This window comes from Marmota marmota, unplaced genomic scaffold (genome assembly GCF_001458135.2).
Source record: "Marmota marmota marmota unplaced genomic scaffold, marMar, whole genome shotgun sequence".
Classification (NCBI taxonomy): domain Eukaryota; kingdom Metazoa; phylum Chordata; class Mammalia; order Rodentia; family Sciuridae; genus Marmota; species Marmota marmota.
The window spans coordinates 10,610,180-10,624,112 of record NW_026000241.1 but is presented as its reverse complement, the minus strand read 5'-3'; the positions used below and the strand labels follow the sequence as shown (position 1 = coordinate 10,624,112).

Genomic DNA, 13,933 nt, shown 5'->3' with positions numbered 1-13,933 from the left:
GGTCTGTTCATGAACTTGGTTTGTTTTCTGATATCTGTATTTCTCTTCAGTGATTTGATAATGTGAATATTCACTGTGTATCTAGCATTGTGCTGTCACTGTCATTTAATCAACACTACCTCCTTAAGATAGATAGTGGTATCCCAAGATGAGGACACAGGTTCAGATTAATATCACACAGCAAGTAAGTTTGGAGTAGGAATTCCAGTTCACTGCCCTACATCACTCTTCTTATGATGACATTTTTGCTTACCTCACGTGTGTCCCATACCTTTTCAGATTACTGCACCCCCCTCCCCTGTTAATTAACCACTGTTATAAATGTTACCACTTTCATTTTTTTTAAGTTATTTAAATTTGTGAGTCTTCCACCTGTGGCAGAACTTGACACAGAATAAATATTTAGTAAACAATAGTTGAGGTGGGTGCATGGATTTTCCTTAAGTATCTTTGCACCTTTCTAAGAAGGAAATAGCTGGAGGTTTTGAAAGTGCATATGTATGTGTTTTTGCTTTTTTTTGTTTTTTTAGAAGTGTTAACTATTTTTTACTACAGAATTTAACATAAAGGTTTGCTCAAATATTTAGACTAGTCACTTTACGACTCCAGTACTAATATAAGCATATAAACATTTCTAATATTTATTAAGAAAAATGTGTTGTCCTCATTTTCAATCTCTGAATGGATCTCTTAGCACACATCTTGTTAGGCTAAGCCAACTTCAGTCTGTTTTAATACAACGGTCTCTTTTATTTCTCCTGTATTTACTTATTAGACCTACTACCTTCTTTGTACTTTTCTGGTTGGTTGGTTTGTTTATTGGTACTGGGGATTGAACCCAGACGCACTTCACCACACTGAACTACCACATCCCCAGTCCTTTCTTTCTTTCTTTTTTATTTATTTATTTATTTATTTATTTTTATACTGGGGATTGAACCCAGGGATGCTGAGACACATCCCCAGACCTTTTTTTATATTTTATTGGAGACGAGGTCTCACTGAGTTGTTGAGACTAGCATTCAACTTGGAATCCTCCTGCCTCAGCCTCCCAAGTCACTAGGATTACAGGCATGCACCACTGTACCAGCAGCTTTATAAATTATAATACACATAATATTCTGATAACATGGATAATATGTATGTCATACTTAGGAAATATCATGCTGCATAGTAATGCCCTTTTATATTGCAGTAGCTTACATATTAAAGCTATTAGACCTTGATCTGTTTGGTATTTATGCTTTTCTCAGCTTTTTATTTCCCTCCATGAAAACATTTGCTTTTTGCATATTTATTTTCTTTTTTTACCCAGTTTACATTTTTTTATACTTAACAAATTATCTTTTAAATTTTAATTTAAAATTTTGTTCTGTATAATGCTTTGGGCAGTTCTTATTTGTCTGAGAATTCATTCACCCATATGTTCTTCAAAATTTGGGAATTCTCTGTTGGTTTTAAATTTTGAGGTGAGAAAGGAACCTAATTTTGTTTATTTCCCTACAGTGTTGTCCCAGTTCATCCTTTACTCACTTCTTTAAAGTGCCACTTTTATCATATTAAAATCTTGGATCTGCTTGGGTCTGTTTCTGTACTTTTCTCCCAAGGATCTTCATTTCTGTACTAGCACTGTACACTTATTTATTTATTATTTTTTGACTTTTTGAAATTTTAAACTTTTATTTATCTATTTATTCTAACTTGTTATACAAGACAGAATGCATTTCAATTCATAGTACAAATATAGAGCACAATTTTTCATGTCTCTGATTGTTCACAAAGTAGAGTCATACCATTCATGTTTTTATACATGTACTTAGGATAATAATGTCCATCTTATTCCACCATCTTTCCTCCCCCATTTCCCCTCTCTTCCTCTCCCCGTTGCCCTATCTTAAGTTCTTCCATTCTTCCTATGCTTCCCCCCCACACACCCCCATTATGGATCTGCATCCACATCAGAGAAAACATTCAGCCTTTGGTTTGGGGGGTGGATTGGCTTCCTTCACTTAGCATAATGTTCTCCAACTTCATCCATTTACCTGCAAATGATTTTATTCTCGTAATGCTCAGTAATATTCCACTGTGTATACAGAACAGTTTCTTTATCCATTCATCTTCTGAAGGGCATCTAGGTTGGTTCCACAATTTAGCTATTGTGAATTGTGCTGCTGTAAACATTGATGTGGCTGCATCCCTATAGTATGCTGTTTTTAAGTCCTTTGGGTATAAACTAGAGAGTGGGATAGCTGGGTCAAATGGTGGTTCCATTCCCAGTTTTCCAAGGAATCTCCATACTGCTTTCCATATTGGCTGCACCAATTTGCAGTCCCACCAGCAATGTATGAGTGTGCCTTTTCCCCATATCTTCACCAACACCTATTGTTGTTTGTATTCTTAATAGGTGCCATTCTGACTGGAGTGAGATGAAATTTTAGAGTAGTTTTGATTTGCATTTCTCTAATTGCTAGAGATGTTGAACATTTTTTCGTATATTTGTTGGTTGATAGTATATCATCTTCTGAGAAGTCTGTTCAGTTTCTTAGCCCATTTATTGATTGGGTTATTTGGGGTTTGGGGATGTTAAGTTTTTTGAGCTCTTTATATATCCTAGAGACTAGTGCTGTATCAGATGTGCGTGTGGTAAAAATTTGCTCCCATTCTGTAGGAGCAATTCTCTTCACCTCACTGATTGTTTCTTTTGCTTAGAAGAAGCTTTTCAGTTTGAATTTATCCCATTTATTGATTCTTGATTTTATTTCTTGCACTATAGGAGTCTTGATAGGGAAGTCGGGCCTAATCTGATATAATGAAGATTTGGGCCTACTTTTTCTTCTGTTAAGCACAGGGTCTCTGGTCTAATTCCTAGGTCCTTGATCCACTTTGAGTTGAGTTTTGTGCATGGTGAAAGATAGGGGCTTAATTTCATTTTGCTGCATATGGATTTCCAGTTTTCCCAGCACCATTGTTGAAAAGGCTATCCTTTCTCCAATATATTGAGATGATCATATGATTCTTATCTATAAGCCTATTAATGTGATGAATTACATTTATTGATTTCCATATGTTGAACCAACTTTGCATCCCTGGGATGAACCCCACTTGATTGTGGTGCACCATCTTTTTTATATGTTTTTGTATTCAATTTGCCAGAATTTTATTGAGAAATTTTGCATTTATGTTCATTACAGAGATTGGTCTCAAGTTTTCTTTGATGTATCTTTGTCTGGTTTTGGAATTGGGGTGATATTGGCCTCATAGAATGAGTCTAGAAGTGTTCCCTCTTCTATTTCATGAAATAATTTGAGGAGTATTGGTAATGGTTCTTATTTGAAGGTCTTATAGAAGTATCCATCTGGTCCTGGGCTTTTCTTAATTGGTAGGCTTCTGATGGCATATTCTATTTCATTGCTTGAAAATGATCTGTTTAACTTGTGTATATATATCATCCTGATTCTGTTTTGGCAAATCATATGATGCTAGAAATTTGTAGGTGCCTTCGATATTTTCTGTTTTATTGGTGTAAAATTTTTCAAAATAATTTCTAATTATCTTCTGTATTTCTGTAGTGTCTGTTGTGATTTTTTTCTTTTTCATCACGGATGTTAGTAATTTGAAATTTCTCTCTCCTTCTCTTTGTTAGCGTGACTAAGGGTTAATCATTTTTATTTTTTCAAAGAACCAACTTTTTGTTTTGTAAGTTGTTTCAGTTGTTTCTTTTGTTTCAATTTCATTGATTTCAGCTGACTTTAATTATTTACATCATCTACTGCTTTTGGTGTTGATTTGTTCTTTTTCTAGGGCTTTGAGATGTAATGTTAGATCATTTATTTGTTGACTTTCTTCTTTTTAAGGAATGAGCTCCCATGCACTAAATTTTCCTCTCTTAGCACTACCTTCATAGTATCCCAGAGATTTCAATATGTTATATCAGTGTTCTCATTTACCTCTAAGAATTTTTTAATCTCCTCTTTAATGTCTTCTGTGATCCATTTGTTCATTCAATAGCATATTATTTAGTCTCCAGGTATTGGAGTAGTTTCTATTTTTTACTTTATCATTGATTTCTAATTTCATTCCATTATGATCTGATAGAATGCAGGGTAATATCTCTGCTTTTTTGTATTTGCTAAGAGATGCTTTGTGGCATAATAGTCTATTTTAGAGAAGGATCCATGTGCTGCTGAAAAGAAAGTGTATTCACTCATTGATGGGTGAAATATTCTATATGTCTGTTAAATCTAAGTTGTTGATTGTATTGTTCTATAGTTTATTTAGCTTTTGTTTGGAAGATCTATCCAGTGGTTAAAGAGGTGTGTTAAAGTCACCCAGAATTATTGTGTTGTGGTCTATTTGACTCTTGAAATTGAGAGGAGTTTGTTTGAATGTAGATGCTCCCTTGTTTGGGGGCATATATTGTTATGTCTTGTTGATGTATGTTTCCCTTGAGAAGTATGAAATGTCCTTTATCCTTTTTGATTAACTTTGGCTTGATATGAAGATGGAAACCTCTGCTTGTTTCTGCAGACCACATGAGTGGTATGATTTTTCCCAACTTTTCACCTTCAGTCTGTGGATGTCTTTTCCTGAATGAGATGAGTCTGTTGAAGGCAGCATATTGTTTGGTCCTTTTAAAAAAAAAAAAAAAATTCCAGTTATGTCTTTTGATTGAGTTTAGGCCATTAACTTTCAGGGTTATTATTGAGACATGATTTGTATTCCTAGTAATTTTTGTTTATTTTGGTATTAACTTGATTTGGTTTCTCCTTGACTGGTTTTTCCTTTAGTGTAATACCTCCCTTTGATGATTTTCATTGTTGTTTTTATTTCCTCCTCATGGAATATTTTGCCAAGGGTGTTCTGTAGTGCAGGCTTTCTAGTTGTAAATTCTTATCATGGAAGGTTTTTATTTTGTCATCAAATCTAAAGCTTAATTTTGCTGGAAATAAGATTCTGGGTTGGCATTCATTTTCTTTCAGAGCTTGGTATATATTAATTCCAGGATCTTCTAGCTTTCAGGGTCTGGGTTGAGAAATCTGCAGAGATCCTAATTGGTTTCCTCATTTGTAACCTGATTCCTTTCTCTTGTGGCTTTTAAAATTCTCTCATTATTCTAAATACTAGGCAGTTTCATTATAATGTGCCTTGGTGTGGATCTGTTGTGATTTTACACATCTGGTATCCTGTAAGCCTCTTGTATTTGGTTTCCTAATTCATTCTTCATGTTTGGAAAATTTTCTGCTAATATTGAATAGATTGTTCATTTCTTTGGTTTGGAATTTTGTGCCTTCCTATCCCAATAACTCTTAAATTTGGTCTTTTTATGTTATCCCATATTTCTTGAATGTTCTTCTCAGGTCTCTTACCAGTTTGACTGTGTAAGCTACATTCTTTTCAGTATTATATATTTTGTATTCATTGTCTGAAGTCCTGTCTTCCAGTGGTCTAATCTGTTGGTGATGCTTTCTATTGAGCTTTTAATTTGGTTTATTATTTCTTTCATTTTGAGGATTTCTGATCTCCTTATTGAAGTTATCTTTTGCTTCCTGTTTGCTTATGTAACTCTTCATCAAAATCTTTTGTTGCCTGTATTTGCTCTCTTATATCATCCTTTAACTCACAGAACATTTTAATTATTCACATCCTGAACTACTTCTCTGTCATTTCTTCTGCTCTGCTGGCCATGTATTCTAATAATGTAGTGTCTTTGTTTGGGGCACTTTCTTCCCTTGTTTTTTCATGTTGCTCATGTGTCTTGCCTTCTAGCACTACAGATCCAAGGTATTAGTTTTTACCCTATAGGCTTATAGTGTCCCTTCAGGATTCCAGTATCTCTGGGGGAGAACAATACTAGTAGATCCCAATACAAATAATATACAGCCTTAAACCACATATCTGCTATTAAGATGTTTACAGTTTTGTCACAATACACAAAAATGGTAAGTTCAATTATTATCTACAATATAGACAGTAGGTTTTCAAAAGGGTCTACAGTTTCTGATAGTGGACAAAGAGAACCTGGGGTAAGGTGAGGGATGAGGTGTTAAGGGAGTAGGAGGTGAGGATATAGAGTTATTAGATCTTGGGAAGCTTGAAAGAGTAATCTAAAGATGTTGGTTAGTAGCAAGAGAAAGAGAAAGTGATTTGGGGGAGAAAACTGGGAAGACTATAATAGAGTACAAAAAACCAGACAGAAATATTAAGAAAAATTAAAAATAGGAGGTAAAAGAATATACAACACAACTGTAATATACTACTTAGACATTCTAGTCCTCAGAATGTCTCATGAAAAGTAGTTGGTTTCACAAATGTTGGGGATGTGAGGGCGAGAGAAGAGAAAAGGGGGCGGGGGAATCTCAAAGGAAAATACAAGGATTGTTTCTGTTGGAGTTCAGTATCTTTCCTGTTTTCCTTATCTAAGTGGGGTTGTCTATTGTTTGATATTATCTCTCTCCACCCTCAGGATGGGTAGAAGAGTTGGTCTTGGGGGCAGAGTGCCTGGAGCTGGAGTATAGCACTTGCCGGTTCCCTGTGAGAGACTGCACCCCAAGGATCTCCTTTGGGGCCTGCTTGTGTGATGTGGGCGCCTAGTCTTATCACCTTATATTGCCTATAAACCTCACAATTCCTGGTCTCTAATTTAGTCTCCAAATTGTATCTCACTCACCTCCGCCCTTTCTACTTCCCAATCAGGAACCTCGCTCTGTAGGTCTTGTGGGCTGCGCTCTATGGGCTGTGCACTTGCCGGGGAGAGCTGTTTTGTATTAGGCGGTTCAAGACAAAGCTTTGTGATCAAGGGACCGGCTGTGTAGCCACAAGCACTGTGCTGGGTTAGTGGTTGCCTGGGAGGGGTGGGTGGGAGGGGAGTTGGGGACAACAGATACCTTGCTGTTCCTTCTAGGCCCTAGCTAGTATCCCAAGCTGGGAGTTGCCCCAACTAAAGATGGCGACAAGGGTGTCCCAAGATGGAGGCAGATGCTTTCAGAGATTTCAGGGGGAGGGTGTCAGGTCGGGTTGGGCCAGTTGGTGGCACTGGGCGGCGTGTTCAGAGATGTAGCTCTGTGGTATGCAGTGTTGGGGCTGGCAGCTGTCCCCAGACCCTGTCCAGTGTCCCCAGGTGCAGGCCACTGCATGTAGGGGACTATAGCAGTAGTTGCAGTATCCCAAGATGCAGGCAACTGGGGGAGCCCCACATTGCTTGATGGGGGTCCACATGGGAACAGTAGTTGGGATTCCTGTGCGGGTGGGTGACCAGGGGTCCTGCGTGGGAGCAGCTATTGGGGGGTCCTCTACTAACTCACAGAGCAATAGTATTCCCACTACTTAAATCCCAGGTCATGGAGTGCAACAGAATGCAGCTTCCCTCTAACCTGCCATCTTGGATCCCCCTAGTATGATATGCAATTAGAATATGTAACGTCTATCTTTTTAGGCAAGACCACCCTCCTCTTTTAAACTATTCTTTATTATCCTCAAGGTTTATTCTTCTTAATTAACTTCAGAATTGCTGGATCAGGTTTTAATATAGTTCTATAGGAAATTTGATTAGGACTATAGTAAGTGTACACATTAAGGTGAGAACAGATATCTTAGATATTCCCTCATCACAGTATTTACCATGGTAAAAGATGGTTATTTGATCACACTGACTAGCCTGGATATTCATTTAGGGCAGAAATCATCTTAATAGTCTTTTTATATTCCCAGTGCCAGTATTCAAATGTACAAGTAATGACTGAATATGTATATATTGGAAGGTAAGAGGATAAAGAGTGACTATTATAAAAAAAAAAAAAAAATTGAACGCCTTTCACTCTGATTTGCATGTGTGTGTGGTGTTGGGAATCACACAAGATTGCGAATTTCCCAACTGTAGAATAGAGAAAAAACATGAAGATGAATTCACTAAAAACTATTATTGCTATAAAAATATTAAGCATATTAGTAAACTTTTTATTGGGAGTTCTCATAAATGTATCTACAGTGGTAGAGTGATAAACTAGGTGGATTAGTTAAATTAAAAGCTATTAATTTCCTAATTACTTCCGAATTACCAGTTGGTTGGTAGATTCAATATATGAAATAACTACCTTATTTAGAATTTTTAATATAGCTATAGAATTTGCTAAGGTTTTAAAATGAACCTAGTAAGATATATTTTCAAACAATGTAACCATTATTATAACTTGATAAAGAATAAGTACTAAAGAAAAACATTGCAATTTTTTAAATATTTTTTAGTTGCCGTTGCACACAATACCTTTATTTATATGTGGTGCTGAGGATCGAACCCAGGGCCTCACACATGCTAGGCAAGCGCTCTACCACTGAGCCACAACTCCAGCCCCAACATTGCAATTTTTTACATACATAGACTACTTTTTATAAGTGGGATATATCTACCTGATATATGACTAACAAAAACCAATTGAACTTGATCAAAATAAATTGTTTTATTTAGCAGTTTTACTTTTAATGGGAATTATGTTTACAGGTGATTTATACAGTCTTTGAAGATACCAAGTTCATCTTAATTTTTCTATTAAGTTTATTTAGTTTCTAGCATATTTTGGAGTAAATGGAGATATCTGAATTAATATTCATAAAGTATTTAGAATATTATCTGTCACAGTATCAGCCTGTTAAGTAAATCAGTAATCAAAGGGTCTATAGTATGTTTAAAACAGGCTCCTGTTTGAAAGCTTGTGTGTGGTGTGTGTGTGCGTGCGTGCGTGCGTGTGTGCGTGCGTGCAGATAGATAGGTAGAGCTTTGTAGAGCTTTCTTTTGGCATTATGTATCAAATATTTCTTCATTCCCCTTTTGTAGTCACTGTTCTGGGAAGGCAATGAGTGGGGAGCGGGGAGAGAAAAATGTTACTTACATGTTATGCCCTGTTGCCTCATCATTGAGTCTTTGTAAAACTGAGTGAATTAGGTAAATTTTAGCAAATTGTTTTTATCAATCTAAGAATTAGAGCAGAAATTAAGGAACTGTAACATAAGGTAATTTTTTTCATTTTGTAAGCTGTGTGATGGATACATGAGCTCATTAAGCTTTTATTATATCGTGTTAGATATTCTTTCATATCAAATATTTCACAGTAGAAATTGTTTTAAAAAATAAATCGGAGGAGATGAGCTATTCTCCAAAAGGATCAAAAACTAATTGAATTAAGTATTCTTTATTGTAAAATTGTTAAACTTGGCCACACAAATGTTGTTAAACAAAATATTCATTATAAATTTAACATTATAAAATAAACATTAACTTAGAATTTATCACTGCCTAATACACTTAGATGAAGTATTAATTTTAAAATAAGCATAACAAAGTGACTTAGTTTGCATACTATTAGGCTGATGACCTCACTTATAACTTGTTTCTAAAATTTGAGCTATATTTATCTTTTCTCAGTATTCATGTCTTAGGTTTTGCCACTTTCTCCAAAAGATATTTTAAAACATTACTTGTGATTAAACAAAGGGTAATTTCCATGGTGTAAAATATTCTTTTTTTTTTCTTTTGGAAGAATCAGAATGGGTAATCAACACACCTCTTTGGCCTTGTGATAGACTGGATGTGCTTAATCGACATAATTTGCTTTGTACAATTGCACATGAAATCTTAGCCAAGAGCCTTTACAGACAGACATTTGAAGTTTTGCAGAATCTACCAGGTTTTCAAAATTCTCAAGGTATGTTTTTGCAAAGTCTGCCTTAATTATCTTCTGCCCATCTGGTGTTTAACTGTTAATAAGAAACAATTCTACACCTGTTTTGGTTGAATTTTTATATTCCAGCATATTTTTTTTAATGAAGTTGTTTTCCATAAAATGTATTCTCTGCAAACTGAATATGCTTTCCTGATGGTCTCAGAAAATCGGAGATGCTTATCTTTGGGTTGTCAGCAGTTCCTAACACAAACATTTTCATCACTCCCTTTTCCCTGCCTCTTGTCATCTGTAAACAGTTTGCTTAAGTACTCCCAGCAAGCCTTGTATCTTAAAAAATTCATGGCAGTGGAATAATGAAGAATACTTTTCTCCTTTGACTTTATAAATATAAAGTTTAGTTTACATCACCTTGGAACATAGATAAATTTGAAATGAATGGAGGAAATGAAGCAGATGGCAAGTTTGAAGAAGGAATACCAGTGCTGGCAATGGTAGTACTTTTTGTCTTTTTTTCCCCCCTGCCATTTTAGGGCTTGAACCTAGAGATGCTCTACCACTGAGCTATATCCCATCCCTTTTTATTTATTTTGAAACAGGGTCTTACTAAGTTGCCCCCATGGCCTCAGATGATCCTCCTGCCTCAGCCTCCCAGATACCAGGGATTATAGGCATGTACCACTGCACCTGTCTAGATAGTTCTCTTAAAGGTTAAAGCTCAAGTCATAGATGGATAGGAACAGGGAGTTCATGAGAAATCACTTTTGAGCCATGAGATGGGTTTATAGGATGATGAAAACATTAATTTATGGACTCTCCTCAGTGCTTTTATCATATTCTCTTTGAATCTTCATTTTCCCATGCATTCCTCAGAGATCCTATATTACAATTAGCATTCCTATCTGTTGCTCCTTCTAGATAGTGAGCTCCTTCAAGAAGCTTTATCTTGGTATCCCTACTAATAGACCTTTAACATATAGTTGGGTCAGTAATGAAACAAAGTAACCATAAGGAGTTACAGATAGTTGTGCCAGATTTTTAGTAAACCCTAAATGGCAAGCTACAGGAGCTTCCGTCTCTGGATAAGGGGTCACTAGAGGTTGAGGTTTAAGAAAGATGTAAAAAAGTTGGTGTTAGGAAAATTCCTGTGGGAGGAATATTTAAGAAGAGGCTAAAGGAAAAGAGATTAATTTTCTGATAAAGCCCGGACCACTAAAAATTCATTAAGTGATAAAGACAAAATCTAGCTCTTAGACCCAATAGAAGGGGGGAAAATGTTGGGAAGTCTCCACAATGATTTCTCTTTCCTCTATGAATAACTGAAGGAATAGAAATACTAAAGGATTTTTTAAATTTAAGAGTGAATATTTTCTAGTTAATTTTGAAGTTTTAGTCATGGGAAGTACAAGGCTGAGCTGTAGTTTATGCAGAGGAATGAAGTCTTTCGAGACACCGCAGAGATGTTAATGCAACCTCTGCTGAAACCTGTGTGCAGCTTCCTTTCATATTCTCCATTACAAAGGAAATGAAGCTTTGTTTCATCAAATGCGTTTTTATTTAAGAGAATATGTAACATTGCATTTTAGTGACTGTTACTTCTGTAGTGGGTAAGAAAGGATCAAGGGGAGTCTGCGGGGGTGGGAGGGGGAAGAAGGGAGTAAGTTTGAGAGACTGAGATAGTTAAATTTCATTGTATCAATTTATTTTTATTTCAGAAAATATGGAGGTCTCACAGTATAGCCTTCTTTTCAATAAACTTCTAGATGCCTGTATAGAAAGCAACAGTCTTGGCATGTCATCCTCTGTAGCAGAATTCATGATTTCAAAGAATATCCCTATTGATTTTTCCTTTCTTAGAAGATTGATTACTTCTTTGGGAAGGAGTTGTTTATGGCTTAAGGCCAGAACCCACTACAAAAGTAAGTTCCATTTTTAAAAAAATTTAATTTGATATATTGGTTTTGAATTTTACTTTTTAACAAAGATCCATCTATAATATTTAATGCTAGCCATTTAAATATATTCAAAGATAGTAGTCTGAATAGATGAGTGCTGTCTTTCAAAACCTGTTACTTCTCCTGTTTCCAGTTAATCTTTTTTTTTTCTTTGTACATTGGCAAGTCCACTAGAGGGTGAGCAAAGGAAATGAATGACAAAATGTGAAATTAGGTTGACATATCTTATAAATAATATAGGAGTAAAACAATATAGGGTAGAGTGAAAAAATTAAAGAATATCCTCATGGTTTACTTATGCCTGACATATCCCTGGTCGTTATAACTTGGAATGTCCCATAGAAGGTCATATAGGAAGTAAAGAAGCTGCCATATCAATGGAACATGTTACATAAGTTTTTTATGTGACTTCTAGTAATAAAACTTTGTTAGTCTATTTATAGCTGTTTCTCTCTAATAGGTTAGCCTAGAAAACTAGTACTTTCTCTAGTCTCAGTCACCTCAAAGGTATTTTTACTAGAAAGTAATTTCATTTATGATCTAAATCTGAAATTTTTCCTGCCTTCATGAAGTAATTTGTCTTAAATTTCTATCTCTACCACTGTCGTGTGTATGACATTTGTATAATGTATATAATCATTTGTGTACCCATGATTTGTCTTCCTGTGCCAGATGTACCAAACATCCTAGCCACACTATCTGGGAATTGGAACTGTTTTTCCTTCTACCACTTATGATCATTTAGCACGTGGTAACTTTTTTCTCCAGAGAAATGGTAAAGAAAATATTAGGTGCATTTCAGGTAGTATGATTTTTACTTCAGTTACATACATACACATATGTGTGCTGAGCCATTTTGTAGTATGTATTAAACAAAAAGTTTGAAAACAGTATATTTTAAAAGGTGATCAGAAATTTAGAGGAGAGCTAGAATTGTTTGTTCATAAAACTTCATTGTAATTTTGTGGTCATGTTTCAGCTCTTTATACTGTTTCCCTGAAGATTGCTAGAACCCCACTCCCCTCAACACTACTCACACACACACACACACACGTACTATAAGCAAAACTTCGTGATTTTAGTTTTTAGAATTGAAGTTACTGGGGTAATTTATTTTTAAAAAACTAATTCTGAAACTTGGGAAATGCTGTCAGAAGGTATTTATATGCCATAGAACCAAAATATAAATCTGGAATCATTTAAATGTGACTCCTATAAATCTGTTTTTAGTTGGAAATAAAATTTTGTATTAAAGCAATTAAGCTTAATTATTCTTAAATGTTATTAATAGCTTTATTGAGGTATTATTCAATTACCATGCAATATACCACTTAAGTATATAATTCAATGGTTTTTTAGTGTGGAGATGTACAACAAATACCACAACCAAGTTTAGAATATTTTCATCACTCCAAAAACAAACTCCATATCCATTAGCAGTTATTCCTTATTCCCCTGCCCTCTGTACTTTCGTCCATAATAAGAATTACTTGTAAAGTTTTTTTAGTCATATGTTAAAGCAGTTAGTGTCTACGTATAATTCAGTACCTTTCTTATTAGCACTTTTATTTTACCTAATTACACCTATGCTTATTTCATATGCAGTGTAACTTCCGAGACTTTGCAAGAAAGGTGAGGAAGTATAGAATCTTTTTGGTTTTTCAAAAATACACTTGAAAACCAAGTAAGTAATTTATAGGCATCAATTAGTCCTCCAGACACTTCAGTGTTGATATATTAAACACAATGGGATTATTCTTTGGATTTATCTTCAGACATAGCTTAACATTTGCAAAAAAAAAAAAAAAAATTAATGACTTACAGTCACATCAATAAATGGGAGTAATTGTACCTCATGTCAAAGGTAGTAAATTGGCAGATTAAAATGAAACAACACCTATGTATTTAACACAGGTAACAGGCACATAGTAGTAATCATCATCCATATTAGCTTGAAAAACTTAAAGCATAAACAATTTTTAATTATTTAAAATGTAATTGTTTAAATTTTAATTTGAATGGATTTTGGTAAAATATAACAATATTGCCTATATACAGTTTGGATGTCCTAGGAGTTTTAAAGGGATTTTCCCCCTACTTACCACTTCTAATAAGCCCCTAAAATAAGTTTCAAAATTCAATCTCCTTGAAAAGTTATTTTAGAACATGAATTGATGAATATAGTAATATCACACCTAGCGCTATAGAATGAAAATATATTTTAATCTAGTGCTTAGCACAATGTTAGACATAGTAAGAAACAGTAATGTATACATTGTAATGGCTCTGTAAGTTAATTAAAAATAT

The 13,933-nt window shown here is 34.9% G+C and overlaps 1 protein-coding gene across 1 annotated transcript in view; it reads left to right on the top strand.

Annotated features, from left to right (window-relative positions):
* Positions 1 to 13,933, top strand: part of Topaz1 (testis and ovary specific TOPAZ 1) — a 64,012-nt gene that overhangs the window by 46,073 nt on the left and 4,006 nt on the right. Inside the window, 2 exon segments of the mRNA XM_015489408.2 lie at positions 9,531 to 9,695; positions 11,387 to 11,590. Of these exon segments, the coding sequence (XP_015344894.1) occupies positions 9,531 to 9,695; positions 11,387 to 11,590 (369 nt within the window).